This window comes from Lytechinus pictus, chromosome 3 (genome assembly GCF_037042905.1).
Source record: "Lytechinus pictus isolate F3 Inbred chromosome 3, Lp3.0, whole genome shotgun sequence".
NCBI classification, from domain to species: domain Eukaryota; kingdom Metazoa; phylum Echinodermata; class Echinoidea; order Temnopleuroida; family Toxopneustidae; genus Lytechinus; species Lytechinus pictus.
Window position 1 is genome coordinate 69552871 of NC_087247.1, and position 17525 is coordinate 69570395.

The following is a 17525-nucleotide window of genomic DNA, read 5'->3' on the forward strand; positions in this document are numbered from 1 at the left end:
ATTTCACAAAACAGTTATATGCACATTCTGGTTGGTATGCAAATGAGGAGACTGATGACATCATCCACACACTATTTCTTTTGTATTTTATCATATGAAATATGAAACATTCTAATTTTCTCCTCATTGTTCAGTGAAACAATGATTAATTCTTCCATGAACATGTGGATTTAGCATTGTTTAATACGATATGATTCAGTCAAGTCGGTCCCTATGGTCAAATCTGTAAAAAATGAAATATTGTATAATTCAAACAATAAAAAACAAAAGAAATAGTGAGTGATGGACATCATTGACTGACTCATTCGCGTGTTACTGAGTTGTGCATATCACTGTTTTGTTAAAAATAAGCGAAACTTTAAAATGCCATAACTTTCTTATTTTACATCCGATTTTGATGAAATTTTCAGTGTTATGCTAGTTTGATTTTTCTCTATTTATTCAAATCAACATTTTGCTCGGGTGGACTTGACCTTTAAACAAATTGGTTTTTAGAGCAAATTTGAAACAATGTTTGAAATGCGACAAATGGAATATGGCAACTGATTCCACAAGGATGGTCCAGCACGTGCAAATGACCGATCCCCTATGATTTCTTGGATTTAAGAACTGCAAGAGGAATATAATAAAATAATATCGCCAAATACTATTCATTCTTGTAAAATGCAGTTATTTGAAAAAATTATCTCTGCACTATAAAGAAATAAACATCAGAAGATTGAATCCATTAGTTTTAAGATTCAATAAGAGGGATTTAATGCAATACTTTTTTATGGTTCACCTGGTACTCAATTTACTATTAAAAGAACTAATAATTATAAATTAATTATTATATAATTAAGGACAAAAAAAGGTGTTTCTTCTAGTCTATGTTACAAAACAAAAAATCCTGAATGTTTTTTTATTTATTTCATTTAATTTTATTTGAAATGTTGTAAATATGAATGTAACTAAAAAACAGTCTACAGTCTAATGAATACAAACTATTTTTCAATCATTAGAAATGTTACTGTGCATATTAAATCTTAATATTGTATTTAATGAATATTATAAGAGCATATGGAATGTAGACAGACAAAATGTTGGTAAAGTGATTATTTAAATAGCAATACATAGAATTATAAGGGCTACATAATAGGCATTAACTGTATGAAGCAGTCTGGAAATAAGATTTTTTTAAAAGATGTATTTTGTCTGTCAAACTGATTACTTCATACACCCCAACACAAAATCTGTCATTTTCCTGTTGTGCCTAAGAAATAATGGCAGGCAAACAGGCATATAAATTCTACAAATAACAGTTTGAATCAAACATTGTACAGCTGTAGGTAATGATATTCTTATTCACTGGTTCTACTTTTGGAGTTCAACATAAAAATGTTGCCTTTAAAAGAACCATATTGCTCACATCAAATGGCTCGGAATGATATGACTCTGTTGCAGGTTACATTTTCAATATTCTCCTGACCTTCCTGTAAATCTGTATCATGACAAGATTGTAATGATATCCAAGTCTTTTGGAAGTGCATTAAGATGATTTATTATAATGTGATATGATATAGACAAGAAGTGCTTTTAATGCTTATAATCATAACATGATAGATTAGAATTTGATTTCATATGACATTTTTTATGTCTAGAAAATCTAAAAGTCTGAGAAATTTTAGGCATTTAACAATCTAGTTTAAACAAATTTTGTCATTGATTTTACCCTCTTGGGACACTTTGCAAAAATGGTAATGAACCAAAAGTTTGAGGTTTAGGTGAGGCAATTTCAACATGAATTCAGTTACTATAACTTCATAAACTTTAAAATATTAGATATAAAATATTATAATGCTCTGCCTGAGATAAAGAGATATAAACTTTACAATAAAATATGCACTGTAATAGAAAAATAGTGTCGTAAATATGATTTATTGCAACAAATGTGAACAAATAGCATTCATGGCAAAGTCAAGTATAATCTTTTCTCTACTCAATCATAACTATTATGGAACCATGAAGTCATGATTCTTTCACCAATTACAAACTTCCTTGTATCTATTAAGATAGAATCAAGAAAAATACTTACCAAATAAAGAAGACAGTCTAGATATCTAGTCATTGTTTTTAGGTCAAATAAAAATGCACTGACAAATTTGTGATTATCATGAGATTTTACAAAAGCAAACAAGAATTTCACCATAATCCCAGAAAAATATCTAGCAGAGACCATCATCTTTAATTAAATTCTGCATCACTGTTAAGTAAAGGTTTGGATGCATCTGATCCTGAAAGAAATTCAAAAGAGAAATTATAATTGAAGAAAGTCATTATATATCAACTTTGAGAATTGATTATAAAAACATTTGTGCATGCACAAAAAAACTGGAATTAATGTCTTGTGTGCTTCTTTAAATGGTTTAAATGGTTAAAGGTAGGTTCTTGTAATCATGGCTAATCTGAATTCTAACATTGGTTTAGCTTAAATAAGAGGTGCACTTGCTTTTTTGGTACATTCAAATAAAGAGCTATCAAAATCAATTCAGACAAGCCTCTTACGTTAGTGATTTAAGGGGAATATTCTAAATATTTAAATTTTATAGGTTTCTTTTCAAATGAAATGATATAGATTGTTGATACCAAACATCAACAAGCATGAGAAGTATGTGTAGACACAGCAGTGATGGGAATATGAAGTTATATGTTCACTCCATCTTTGAGATAATACAGCTTTGTGTCAGTTAACTTGTTTTTTTTTTTTTTCATATCCGTATTAAAATTCTTTGTCCTCCAGCCTGTTTCCCATTCCTGTTGAGATAATGTACACATCATTTGGACACTGTATAATGACTGCATAGAATTATGTATTGCTAAAGCTTCGGAATTGAGGAGCAGATAAATTTACTTGAATTTTTATCTCTTTGAACTGAAATGTAAGGAAAATAAAAGAAGAATTAATTTCTACCTTCAGAGACACTGACATTGGGTTTGAGTAGATTGGTTGAGCTACAGCAGAATGGTTTCTCAAATAGTTTTTGAATATCTTCCAGACGTGTCCCTTTTGTCTCAGGCAGGAATAGGAAGACAAAGATGATGCCAAGCACACATATACCAAAGTATAAGAAGAACGCACCTGCAGGTTTAATACAATTAAATAATAGACTGTTTACTATAAGATAAGTAAACATCTACAATCTTAGACTGATACTGTCTATCAGAGGCGTCGATCCATTTTTCAGATTGGGGGGGCAAAATCATGACTCAACTTTCCAAAGGCGCATGATCACACAAAACAAACAAACTCACCCACACACAAACACACACACATAGGCATGTATATATATATATATATACATATATATATATATGTATATATATATATAAGAACAAGATAGAATAGGCATCCTGACCATAATAGTCTGTAATTACAGGTATGTCATCTTCATTTATATAATTATTATTTCAATTGAATTAATTATTTGTTATTTATCAATTAATTAATTTATTCATTCATTCATCTTTCTAATGAGATTATGGAATATATTTAATTTAATGATAATTCATTGATGTGCAAGACAAACTTGGATGTTGTATCTCCTTATATTTTTTCAGACGCTTCTGACGAAGTCTTATTAAAGACGAAAGTTAAAGCTAAAATGGTGACCTGCGTCATCTTTTGAGTTGGCCTCATCACAATATGTATATATATAATTTGTTGGTGAGATATGTGTCTCTTTCTCACGAGTCATATATATATATATATATACATAGGGGAAGGCGGGGTAAGTTGAGCATAGGGGCAAGTTGAGCCACCACCCCCAGGCTAATAATGAATGAGTCAGACATTGTGGTGGTGTCATTTATTGATGACCCATTGCATAACCCTTAACCCCACCACATTGTTTTCAACTTTGAAACAAAAAGTACTTTTTTAGAGGGAAAAATACAAATTTCAGCCAAAAAAGTAAAAAAGTGTGTGAAATACATAAGTGCTTTTTACCCACACACATCTTTAAATATATTATAGAAATAAGAATATTGTTAGTCCAGTATGGATTCTCACTCTTGTCATAGTCTTTTACATGATGGATGCATAAGAAATGTGTGGATGTGAAAATATCGCAAAAAGTTCGGACGGGGCTAATTTAAGCCAACCAACATGGGGCAAGTTGAGCCATGGTAATTCTTATGGTAATGTATAATAAAAAATTAAAAAACATAAAAAGCCATTGATATGCAGGCAGAAAGGAGCAAATTCACATGACAGTTCTTTTACTTTTAGAAGATGTTAGTATTTATAGAGAATTAGCAAGTGAAACGACTTTAAATGAAAAATTGACATCCTGGTTCTCCCGCATACATTTTGTACATAGTTTTTGTGGCTCAACTTACCCCAGACGGTGGCACAACTTACCCCACAGATGGGGCAAGTTGAGCCATTTGACATAATTTTTTTCAAAGTTCACAACGACTTTCAGTGTGGGGGTAGAAAGTTATATATAGGTGAAAAATATTTCCCAAGAATCAAATTTAAAGGCAAGGTACTTATTTCTACAATATTACTAGTCATATCAATTCTAACATGCAAAATGCAAAAAGTGTCACAACTTACCCCGCCTTCCCCTACATATATATGACTCGTGAGAAAGAGACACATATCTCACCAAGAAATTGATGCGAACGCAAAGCGCGAGCTGAAATTTTTTTATATTACTGAACTGAAAACAGGAAAAAGGTACCTGTTTAGGATTGTTTGTAGTAAATCATGAGGAGGATCTCACTACATAGATAATGCAAGTGCCGAGAGCGAGCTGATTTTTTTTTATATTCTGACCTGAAAGCTTGATATCTAAGAATTTTTGGTACGATTAAGATGGGTGTCTAAAATAACAATAGATACAAGCGCGAAGCGCAAGCTGAAAATTTTGATATTTCGATCTGAAAAAAATTGACAGTTTAATGGACGTTCTTGATAAAGAACAAGATATATACCCACAAAAGATTATTGCAAATCGAAGCGGGAGTTCTTTTGAGGTTTAGAACTGAAAACGGGACATTCTGTTCACCTATTTAATCATGAAAAGTATGGGTTTTCGCTACAGAAATGATGCGAGCGCGAAGCGCGAGCTGAACATTTTTATATTCCAATCTGAAAAGCAGAAATTTTGAGCACGATTTTAAATAAAGAACGAGTTGTGTATTTCAATCTCGCTTTCTGATTTCTGTGTAACATTACAATCTTATTTTATTTTTGCACATGAGGAATTATTGGGGGGGGGGGGCAAAATGATATGTTTGCCCCCCAATATTTTCATTGGTGGGGCGATCGCCCCCCCAGGATCGACGCCTCTGCTGTCTATGAATTGCATATCTTCCAAACATCAAATTTACAATAATAATGCTTCTTTTTTTGCATTAACATAATAGTATTATCAAAATAAATATACTTTTTGAAAATGAAATATGCAGACCAACAAGAAATTTGACATGATTGACATAGTGAAGGCAGGAATCATCTACTTAATGCTTTTTCTAATCAGAAAGTCTATTAATTTACCTTGTCGTGTAATTATTTCTGTAAGGCTAAGGAATGTCATTGCAATAAGAAGGTTGAAAGACCAATTGACAGTAGAGGCTACTGCATTGCCAGTACTTCTAGCCCACTGAGGATAGATCTCTGAGTTGATGGTCCATGGCATTGGACCCATACCTTTAATAATAATTAAAAAAAAAGAATGACAGAGTAAGGAAAAGGGGAGGGGTAAAGAGATGGGAGTGGATACAGGGGTAAATTTTCACTTGGACTACAACTATTTTATCTACTTTCATGTGATCCTATTCCACACTGTTTAATTCTTGATTGTCTGCAACCACTTCATCTTCCAACCATTTGCTCTGATTCTTCTGATAAGTAATCAAAGTGGAAATTAGATCTCCTGGCATACAGCAGTTAGACAAAGTGATGGTTGGAACTAATGTTAACTGGACCAAATCCATAGTAGACCAAGTGGGTTTAGCCATGATGGTGTTAAATGATCTGAGAATATCTGAAAGTAGACCAAGTGGGTTTAGCCACGATGGTGTTAAATGATCTGAGAATATCTGAAAGTAGACCAAGTGGGTTTAGCCATGATGGTGTTAAATGCTCTGAGAATATCTGATAGTAGACCAAGTGGGTTTAGCCATGATGGTGTTAAATGATCTGAGAGTATCTGATTGTAGACCAAGTGGGTTTAGCCACGATGGTGTTAAATGATCTGAGAGTATCTGATTGTAGACCAAGTGGGTTTAGCCATGATGGTGTTAAATGATCTGAGAATATCTGAAAGTAGACCAAGTGGGTTTAGCCACGATGGTGTTAAATGCTCTGAGAGTATCTGATTGTAGACCAAGTGGGTTTAGCCACGATGGTGTTAAATGATCTGAGAATATCTGAAAGTAGACCAAGTGGGTTTAGCCATGATGGTGTTAAATGATCTGAGAATATCTGAAAGTAGACCAAGTGGGTTTAGCCATGATGGTGTTAAATGATCTGAGAGTATCTGATTGTAGACCAAGTGGGTTTAGCCACGATGGTGTTAAATGATCTGAGAATATCTGAAAGTAGACCAAGTGGGTTTAGCCATGATGGTGTTAAATGATCTGAGAGTATCTGAAAGTAGACCAAGTGGGTTTAGCCACGATGGTGTTAAATGCTCTGAGAATATCTGAAAGTAGACCAAGTGGGTTTAGCCATGATGGTGTTAAATGCTCTGAGAATATATGATAGTAGACCAAGTGGGTTTAGCCATGATGGTGTTAAATGATCTGAGAGTATCTGATTGTAGACCAAGTGGGTTTAGCCATGATGGTGTTAAATGCTCTGAGAATATATGATAGTAGACCAAGTGGGTTTAGCCATGATGGTGTTAAATGCTCTGAGAATATCTGATAGTAGACCAAGTGGGTTTAGCCATGATGGTGTTAAATGCTCTGAGAATATCTGATAGTAGACCAAGTGGGTTTAGCCATGATGGTGTTAAATGCTCTGAGAATATATGATAGTAGACCAAGTGGGTTTAGCCATGATGGTGTTAAATGATCTGAGAGTATCTGATTGTAGACCAAGTGGGTTTAGCCATGATGGTGTTAAATGATCTGAGAATATCTGAAAGTAGACCAAGTGGGTTTAGCCATGATGGTGTTAAATGATCTGAGAATATCTGAAAGTAGACCAAGTGGGTTTAGCCATGATGGTGTTAAATGATCTGAGAATATCTGATTGTAGACCAAGTGGGTTTAGCCACGATGGTGTTAAATGATCTGAGAATATCTGAAAGTAGACCAAGTGGGTTTAGCCATGATGGTGTTAAATGCTCTGAGAATATCTGATTGTAGACCAAGTGGGTTTAGCCATGATGGTGTTAAATGATCTGAGAGTATCTGATTGTAGACCAAGTGGGTTTAGCCATGATGGTGTTAAATGATCTGAGAGTATCTGATTGTAGACCAAGTGGGTTTAGCCATGATGGTGTTAAATGATCTGAGAGTATCTGATTGTAGACCAAGTGGGTTTAGCCATGATGGTGTTAAATGCTCTGAGAATATCTGATAGTAGACCAAGTGGGTTTAGCCATGATGGTGTTAAATGATCTGAGAGTATCTGAAAGTAGACCAAGTGGGTTTAGCCATGATGGTGTTAAATGATCTGAGAATATCTGAAAGTAGACCAAGTGGGTTTAGCCATGATGGTGTTAAATGATCTGAGAATATCTGAAAGTAGACCAAGTGGGTTTAGCCACGATGGTGTTAAATGATCTGAGAGTATCTGATTGTAGACCAAGTGGGTTTAGCCACGATGGTGTTAAATGCTCTGAGAATATCTGATAGTAGACCAAGTGGGTTTAGCCATGATGGTGTTAAATGCTCTGAGAATATCTGATAGTAGACCAAGTGGGTTTAGCCATGATGGTGTTAAATGATCTGAGAGTATCTGATTGTAGACCAAGTGGGTTTAGCCATGATGGTGTTAAATGATCTGAGAGTATCTGATTGTAGACCAAGTGGGTTTAGCCATGATGGTGTTAAATGATCTGAGAATATCTGAAAGTAGACCAAGTGGGTTTAGCCATGATGGTGTTAAATGATCTGAGAATATCTGAAAGTAGACCAAGTGGGTTTAGCCATGATGGTGTTAAATGATCTGAGAGTATCTGATTGTAGACCAAGTGGGTTTAGCCATGATGGTGTTAAATGATCTGAGAGTATCTGATTGTAGACCAAGTGGGTTTAGCCATGATGGTGTTAAATGATCTGAGAGTATCTGAAAGTAGACCAAGTGGGTTTAGCCATGATGGTGTTAAATGCTCTGAGAATATCTGATAGTAGACCAAGTGGGTTTAGCCATGATGGTGTTAAATGATCTGAGAATATCTGATAGTAGACCAAGTGGGTTTAGCCATGATGGTGTTAAATGATCTGAGAGTATCTGAAAGTAGACCAAGTGGGTTTAGCCACGATGGTTTTAATGCTCTGAGAATATCTGAAAGTAGACCAAGTGGGTTTAGACATGATGGTGTTAAATGATCTGAGAGTATCTGATTGTAGACCAAGTGGGTTTAGCCATGATGGTGTTAAATGATCTGAGAGTATCTGATTGTAGACCAAGTGGATACAAACAAATACAAAGAGGGGTATGAGAAGGTAAATAAATATCAAATTGTGTACTAAACAAAGGTGTCATTTCGGTAAGCAACTACAATATAGGTCTGTAGAGTCGCAATGCAATACAAAGTGAAAAGTGTTCATTTCAAAATATGGTTGCCATCTCTTCTTTTGATACTGTCATTCATGTAGATACTGATTCTTTCTTTGGTATCACTATCAGAAAATTGCGCCTTAAAAAAATCAATCTTAAATCAAACAGTTTGTGTTTCTTAATTATGGCAACTTAAGTCATCAATTTGACTTCTAAACCTTTCCGAGTTAAAACTTTCAATACAAACTACAGAAAATGAGATAATTGAAGATAATACCTGGTGCAAAGAAAATGAGGTAAAGTATGAGTCCCAGGAATGATAGGAATGCATATGGAGATGGGCAGTAATCATAAGCCCATTCACTCTCATGTTTAAGGAGATGACTCTGAGAACAAAGGCCATCCAAGGATTGGTTTCCATGCAGTTGATCAGCAACTAAACACGTCCCATTGTAGATTGTATTATTCAATGATTGGAAGCAGAATCCACACTCATCTTGGAGAATACAAGCATCACACGTACTAAAAAGAAAGCATGATAATAACAACAATACTAATATTACTTCTAAATCTACGCTATATAGAGTGTATCGGATCTATTCTTAGGTATATTGCACTATAAGCAATATGTTTCCTTGTTTACATGATCCATTGGGAAGGTAGGCAGGGTGATCTATTTTTTGTATGAACTTGTCTGGATTACTGAAAATCAAACTATATGCCATCTAGGGAGCATTTCTTGAAACAAATAGTCAAGAGATTGGCAACTGTTACAAGCTACTTGCATCGGATTGGCTGAGAGGGAATTCACTAGCGAAAATCATTGCATTTAATGAAACTCTCCTCTGGCACATGCAAGCAACGTGTTAAGAAACCTTTTCAAATAAAAGTTTACATTGTCATTATTGTGATCAAAATTCATCCAGACCTACTAGTATTCTGTCTGTAAACTATGATTTATCAAATATATACTTTAATGGGAAACCAGGTGTCTCTGAATGTCACTTCACATTTAACTGTTCTGCAACTAGATTTAGGATAATTCATATTTTGCTTCTTTTTCATAGTATGGACAGGTAAAATAGAATCACTTGACAAGAAGAATAAACAAAGTAATGATGATTACTATTTGACTATTTTTCTCGAATAGGAGGATAAAATCAACAATTCCTAATCCAAAATAAATAATGCCTCATTCAGATGGCAGATATGATGTGTCTCAAGTTCTTAATGCACATTAGGCAAGGTCTGATGCTTGCTTAATTGAGAAATGAATAAGTCAGGTTGGTTTTATATAAGAAAATCAGTTACATGACTCACTTGTATATAGAGCATCTATCAGCTGAATGGACATCAATTTCTGGAGAACTTTCTGCAATCAGAAGGAAAGCCACAGCAAGAAAGAGAACTGATGCTGCAACACCTATTAAAACAAATTATCTGTTATAACAATGGTCAGTTGTCTGAAAATCATTACTTGGACAAATTATTATTTAATAATGATGAATAACAAAAAGTATAAACACAAAACAAACCTAGACAAATGATGAATGAATGAAAATATACACAGTCAATCTTAATCAAAATCAATTTCAGAATAAAATTCAAACTACAATATCAAAATACTTTAAAGGAGAAATAATGATCACCTTGTAGTTCACAAATACAATTGCATCTCAATAATGACACATTAAAAGACTAAGGCCCGTATTCGGAAGTCGGGTTTAACTTAAACTCAGGTTCAAAGTTGTGGTTTAAGTATAGACAGCCAATTGTTACATAAATCACTAACAGTAAAGATATAATATTTCACCTCATTTGGCTCTCAAATCATTCATAATTGTGTAGGAAGTATAAATAGATTATTGTCTGCATCATTGATGAATCAATACAAATTCTAACACTCTTGGCTTCCCATAATTTTAGCACAGAGTTAGACCATGGTCTAAGTTAAACCTGACTTCAGAATACGGGCCTAAGTATAGAAAGTCACAAACATTTCATGTTAAAGAAAAGCAGTTCCCTGAGGCATGTGTTATTTCAAATTCATCTTTAAAGATTTCTTTTTAAACAATCTAAACTTTTCTTGACAGTACAATAAATCATAAGCTTTCAAAACTGCAAGTTTTATTTTAGCATCATGAGATCAATACATCTTATATATTGGCATAGCATTTACATCTTCCTCTTCATAGATCCATATGATTTTAGCTGTTTGTGATTTTAAAAAGGGGTTTCTCACCTGTAAAGCTACTGAGAGTGAGAATTCTTCTTCCAACCTTTTCAACCAGATAAACACCAGCCAGAGTGAAAATAAAGTTTACAAAAGCTACAACTGCTGATAGCCATATGACTGTTGAATCATCCTTTACACCAGACATACGGATAATAGTTGCACTGTAATACCTGGTAATACAAAAACATGCCATTTGTTGAAGAAACAGTATTGAAAATATGCAGAATTGAACTGTTACTAAATGGATAGTTTGGCAAAGTACACTGTAAAACATACTTTTATGAATATCAACCTCCACCAGATTTAGGGATTATTTTTTGTAAGACTTGTCAACGGACATATCAACTCTTTTACATACTTCTAATTCTGCATTATTTAAACGTTCACGAGCATATAAAAAAGAGATACATGCAAATGTATCTGTTTCATAATTTTGAAGATGTATCATAGGAATTTTTTTTTTCAATTTTGAAGTATCGCAAATAACTGTCAAAAGATAAACTACAGCAAATTACCAAATAAGGGGCACAAATCCGAATTGGGGGGGGGGGTCTATTTGGCTGAAAGTTAAACATTGTATAGTCCCCCTCTTGAAAGTGAAGATGAAAGAAATACACCCATTTTGCGAGAAGCCCCTTTTAACTGCTTGCCCTAAAATTTGACCCCCATTGTCACAAATTTTTGCCCCCCCCCCCTTGGTGAAAAACTTGATCTGCCCTTGAAAAATAATAAGTGGGGTTACCAGACTCCCAGTACGTAATGTACATGTTGACAGCAGATCAACCTGATGACCATAATTGGTATCTGCCTGATACACATACGTTATGTATGCCACTATTAAGCCTTATACTGACATGGTTATCATTCTCTTCTTTCATCCAAGACTGCACCCAACATTAAACAAAACTCCTGTAATCAACAAGAAACAAGCTCACATGGATTTGCATTTGAAAACTACATCTTACATACACAATGATGGCTAGACAAAATCAGGCACCAATAAGCAAGGATCCCATATCACAACAAATACTTTTCCACTTTTTTTTATACATTAAAAATTTCAAGACATATAAAAAAAAAATATACTTACATAATAGTATTAATGCCGGCTAACTGCTGGAACATTTGAAGACTACATCCAATAATCAGTGCTCTTAGTACAGGTGGTGTCCTGAAAATCCTTACAATGGGTACTCCATCAGCTGTACAGGTACATGATAGCAAAAAAAAAACATAATTAATGAAATTAAAAAATATTTTATTTGGCAAGTTCATAAGAAGCAGAATATTATTGTTTGACTGCAAAAGCTTAGTTACTCTGACGCACTTTTATCAAAGCCTTACAAATAATTAGCTTAAATTCTTGTCATTACATTGTTTACATGATGCAATTAAAAAACAATACTTCTGAAGCAATGAAGTGACTTACCAGAATCCCTCTTTGTATTCTCTGTGTCTTGGACTATCTGTCGATAATGCTCTTCCCAATGATCCAAACCACTTGTCCTGATGAGAACAGCCTTAGCCTTTTCAAGGTGTCCATGATCAATCAACCAACGAGGAGACTCCGGAAGAAAGATGAAACCAATTAACTGAATAGCAGATGGAACTCCAGCTAAACCTAACATTGCCCTGAAAATAATGACACAGTTGTAATGTGTTTTTTCTGGGTTTTTTCCATAATAAAGCCCAGGCTGACTGACCAACTTTCAATATTTTAGACCAGCCATTGGACTTAAAAATTATATAATTACTATTCACTGTTAGAAATAAAACCTCTTGTCCTGAACTGTGAATTACTTTTACCAGTGTTTCCACTAAGGCTGTGAAACCAGTTAAAACCATGAAATCTCAGTTACTAACATCTCTAAAGATTTGTGACAAGTTGTTTTGCTTGTCTCAGAAGACTCAGATACCAAATAAATAACAGGAACGTTAACTTTAAGAAAGGGATCTTGGTAAATTTGATCATCTTATGTTCAATAATGAAAGTATTTAAATTTACCTCCATCCCCATGGCCAGTAAGAGAAAGCCCCGTCAATCACTGAAGCTACAAACTGGCCTCCAGTGATGAAGAGATTATTAATTGTAACCAATCTTCCTCTCACATGGACTGGAGCTACTTCAGCAATGTACATGGGAACCGTCATGGAAGCCAGACCTACATGTTAGGTACAAAAAAGAACAATTTATAAACTAATGAACACTTCTACGTACAGCAGGAATACATTCAATACAGTATACACTTGATTTCTAGACTACTAATCCAACATGACTGTGTGATATAATATTAAATGCTGGAAAGGAATTTCTTTATCAACACAGTTTTGTCACCATGATGAGCAGTGATATTTGTTTTCATACAAAATGTTGCTTGAGCGTACATACAGATGATGTACCCAATTTTCTGATAAATTACTCCAAAGAGAGAGAAATACATAGTAGTCAAACAGCAAATGGTATGTACAGCAGAACCAAGAAATGAGATAAGAGGATGAGGCCTTCAACATTGTTACAAAGATAAACCCCAACAGATACCCCACAAATCTTTTAATTGTGAAATGCAAATTTTGATTTCCTAATTAAAACATTTAAATCTAAACACAAATATGATTCAAACAAGTGGAACGCCCCTGGCAATCTCACCTGCATTTCTAGCAGTGAACATTGCTGACTAAGTAGCATAAAATATCAAATATTAAATTATCTTTTTGAATTTATTTGAAATATACAATTGATGCAATAACCCAAGGCCATGAATAGGTAGGCTAATGCCACTCTGAGACTCGTATCGGCCTGGGAGCTTAATACTCCTTTTACAAAAGCTTCATGGTATATGGGAACAGGACAGATAATTTTCAAACTAAAGAAATTATTTATTTAATAAAACCCTAATTTCACTGGCCTAAAATGACCTCAACTAGGAGATAAATTATTAAAACTAGAGAGTAAATACAAGGTTAAATGGAAAGGACTAAGAACTTAAAGGGGAATCCAGTCTTGGCCATAAAATGTTGTGTTGGGAAGGAGAAAATAAATTAAACAGAATGGTGAAAGTCTGAAAGAAATCGGACAAGCAATAAGAAAGTTATAGCTGCTTTAAAATTAAGATCACTAATACTATGTAGATTTCAAATTGGCAACTGGGTAAGTAAATTATGACAAGGGGCAAGGACAACTTTCCCATAGGCCATGTACTTTATTATCAAGGATTTGTGGTTTTCTCCTAAGTACCCATTCCCCTGGGGCAGTAATCTAAATATAACCCAGGTAGTATATTGTTTTATGTCCTCATGAAAGAAAAATATAATTTGAAATAAAACTTTTGGGAAAAATGACATTTTAGCCATAATATGTATTGGAGTACATGGAAGAGTAGTCCTTGCCTTACATCACTATGACATCCCATATGTGGCCAATTTGAAGTCTCCATGGGTATAGTGATTACCAATATTTACAACTTTTAAAAATTCATAACTTTCTTGTTGTTTGTCCAATATTGTTCAAACTTTCACCTATCAACTTGTCTGATTTTTCTTTTCCTTATAAAAACAAGTTTTTATTTGGGTTTGATTCCCCTTTAATTAAGATTTCAAAATAATTTTGAAAATTCAAATTCCTCAATTTTTTTCATACCAGTTAAGTTTACTGATCCCCAAATGACCTTTGACCATGGCTATGATGGCTTAGTGATCTGAAATTATATTCATCCATTTGTTGATATTTGATTAAAACATAATTATGGAATGGAGACTTAAGCATCAAAGAGATCTTGAAAAATAGAAATCTGACTTAACCTTGGTTGAGGTTTTTATTTCTAATATCGATTGTGATACAAATACTAGACCAAAAGCTTCAGTCTCTGTATTTTGGTTGTTCCGCTGAACTACGTTGGCTCCACTCACCATACATAGACTGAAGGGGATGGGGCCCCGTACCTACAGCCAACGTATAGTGAACTAGCGTTTTATAGATCGCGATTTAAAACTGTTTTTTAAGCAAAATTGAAAGTTTCATGGTTTCCATTATCAGGGAAATATAAATAATAATTAGTAATTGCATACCTTGGGCCGGAGTTATTGAAAAAAATCCTCTGGATGATTGAGAAATCTGTCATCTAAGACATTTTCACCTGACCTGACGGTTTTTCTTGCAAGTTGCCATCTTGAATGACGTCATTATCGTTATTAACTTAATGTCTCGAATCGATATATCGTGATTATAACTAGAACTAGTACTAGTATAACTAGTATCGTTTATCTTCGGTTTCGTTCGCATATGGAGCAGATCGTATAATATCGAAAGCAATATCGATATCACATTCATAATTGTTGACGTTCGTTTGTAAATATTTTATAGTTTGGCTGCCATTTTGACCATTTTTATCGTGTTCAACCCAATTAAACATCGGTAAAGTATATTTTTCATGCCTTTTTCATCTATATCGTTTAAAGTATTTAAACATTAAAAAATCAAGTTTTAAAAGTTTGTTGTTTATACATCCTTAGATTGTTAATTCGATGTGTAAAATTACATCAAACTTTGGACTGTGAATTGACAAAAGGGAGGGAATGAGAACACATGCGAGCCCACACGTACACCCTACCGTCGGTAAATGGGGATTACAGTAAAATGTCAGAAATTGTTGAATAAATCCCCAGAAACGACGGTTATTCCTGTCTATACAAATACATGCTCTAAATTCACTGACCATGTTGACATTTGACTTTAATCATGTGATGTGACATTAATTCCAAATGATCAGTGACACTTGTCCACCCTTATTTCTCCGACCAAGATCAAAAGACAGAAGATTCCATGCAGATTATAGCAAACAGAGCTATTTGATAATTTCTTTGTTCAATTCAAATTCAATCTTAAATTTTGACTGGAATTCTATCTTAATTTCAAACTAAATCAATGATAATCGTACCTACACCAATACCAACAACAAGTCTTCCAGCTAGAAGCAGCTCCTTATTTGGTGTAAGTCCCATCATTAGTGCTCCAGCAGTAAAGACAGTACTAGCGAACAAAATCACTTTCCTTCTGCCCAACTTTTCATTGAATATTCCACCACAGAGTGCAGATAGTGCAGCAGCGCCAATTGTCACACTCACAATCAATTCTTGCCATATTGTATTTAAACCAAATTCCTTTTTCAAAAGAATCATAGCCCCTGATACAACCCCTGTATCATAACCGAAGAGAAAGCCTCCAATTGCTGCAAAGCATGCCAACACTTTCACCAGAGGTCGAATAGGAGGGGGCTTGCCCTGGCCCTGGGCCTGCGAGACCGTTCTCCCGCTGTCAACAGGATGCTGAATGCTTCTCTCGCCAGAACTCTCGGGCTGCGACATGTTATTGTTTCGATGATGGTGTTCGTCTGACAGCTTCGACGTCTCTCGATGAAAAGTCGACATTTCAAAATCACATGACATTGAACATGATTTCCTAAGGATATAGCATGTGACCTATGTTTCCTGATAAAACAATTTCAATATATACAGGAAAAAGACAAACCCATAAATTAAGTCATTCATGAAATGTTTGACAGCTACTAGGTCTAGGAAGTGGGAGTTGCTCATCCTCGACCCTCGTATTATTAGTTATTACCAACGAACGTAGAGGGCAGCAACACACAAGCGTCAAGGCCCTATATAAACATATATAGGGCCTTGACAAGCGTGTTGCTCTACGCTGCGCTTGTCAAGGCCACTGAACTAGAAATACGTATCTCTTGCGACAACAGGGGTCAAAGGTCAAATTTGAAGGGGCTCGAATACTCATAGTTCCAACCGGGCCTTTTTGTCGACTGCTACCATTGGAAATGCGTGCAAAATTTTTAATCATTTTTTATAAATATATTGGAAATTGACGTTAGAAATTTATTTTTACACTACACATTCATATCAATATATTAGCGACCACCTAAATTTATCAAATTTGTACGATCTTATAACAAAATACGTGAAATATCGTTGATTTGAAAAATGGCAACCGAGTTCGTCGCAAGCCGTAAATGCTCACTGCTGCTGGTAGCGAGCGGGACGCTGCACTAATTTCCCCCGGAACTGTCGGGCTGGATGTAAGGTTCGGCTGGTCCCCCACGGGTCGTTAGGAGACCGAGAGGTGAGATGTATGTGGTGCCATAAATTACTAGTTTCGTATCCTAAATTCTTATTGTAGCCTTGTTAATCGTGATATAGTCCCCAAATCCAAAAGTGGGGATTATTAGAATCACACCTACCAGAACGCATGAAAATCACTTCCTTTCTGAAGTTTTTCCAGAACACAGTCCCCAACTCTCGCACAACTCTGTGGCAAAATGATAACACACACAAATGAAACACACACTGTATATAAACACTAGGGTTCTCTCCCTATTATATACTCGTGATACAGTCCCCACTCAATGGGAAATCCAGTTTGATTTCACGGCGGTGGGGACAGTTCCAACAGTATAGTATACTCGTGATCCAGTCCCCACGCTATGGGATACACAGTTCGTTTGGCACGCAGTGGGGATAGCTCCAACAGTATTCATACTCGTGATACTGTCCCCT

At 34.9% G+C, this 17525-nt stretch overlaps 1 protein-coding gene across 3 annotated transcripts; it reads right to left on the bottom strand.

The window, feature by feature from the left end:
* Positions 1 to 1898: 1898 nt before the first annotated feature.
* Positions 1899 to 17319, bottom strand: LOC129256762 (proton myo-inositol cotransporter-like). 3 transcript variants are annotated; one of them, XM_064097645.1, is made up of 11 exons: positions 17210 to 17319; positions 15893 to 16442; positions 12964 to 13120; positions 12388 to 12590; positions 12049 to 12160; positions 10965 to 11128; positions 10043 to 10145; positions 9000 to 9244; positions 5543 to 5695; positions 2951 to 3118; positions 1899 to 2273 (listed from the first exon to the last, which is right to left on the bottom strand). In XM_064097645.1, the coding sequence occupies exons 2-11, from the start codon at positions 16398 to 16400 to the stop codon at positions 2224 to 2226; spliced, it is 1863 nt and encodes a 620-aa protein (XP_063953715.1). In that variant the 5' UTR covers positions 16401 to 16442; positions 17210 to 17319; the 3' UTR covers positions 1899 to 2223. The 3 variants fall into 3 exon arrangements, with proteins under 3 accessions (XP_063953715.1, XP_054750905.1, XP_063953714.1); XM_054894930.2 differs by lacking the exon at positions 17210 to 17319 and having other exon boundaries at positions 15893 to 16709; XM_064097644.1 differs by lacking the exon at positions 17210 to 17319 and having other exon boundaries at positions 10043 to 10094; positions 15893 to 16585.
* Positions 17320 to 17525: the final 206 nt, after the last annotated feature.

Excerpts from the sequence above, each read along its gene's own strand:
- LOC129256762 (XM_064097645.1), bottom strand. The coding sequence starts at position 16,400 with ATGTCATGTGATTTTGAAATGTCGACTTTTCATCGAGAGACGTCGAAG. Across the intron at positions 12,591-12,963 it reads TACTGGCCATGGGGATGGAG|GGCAATGTTAGGTTTAGCTG; the intron begins GTAAATTTAAAT and ends CATTATTTTCAG. Across the intron at positions 3,119-5,542 it reads AGAAATAATTACACGACAAG|GTGCGTTCTTCTTATACTTT; the intron begins GTAAATTAATAG and ends TTAAACCTGCAG.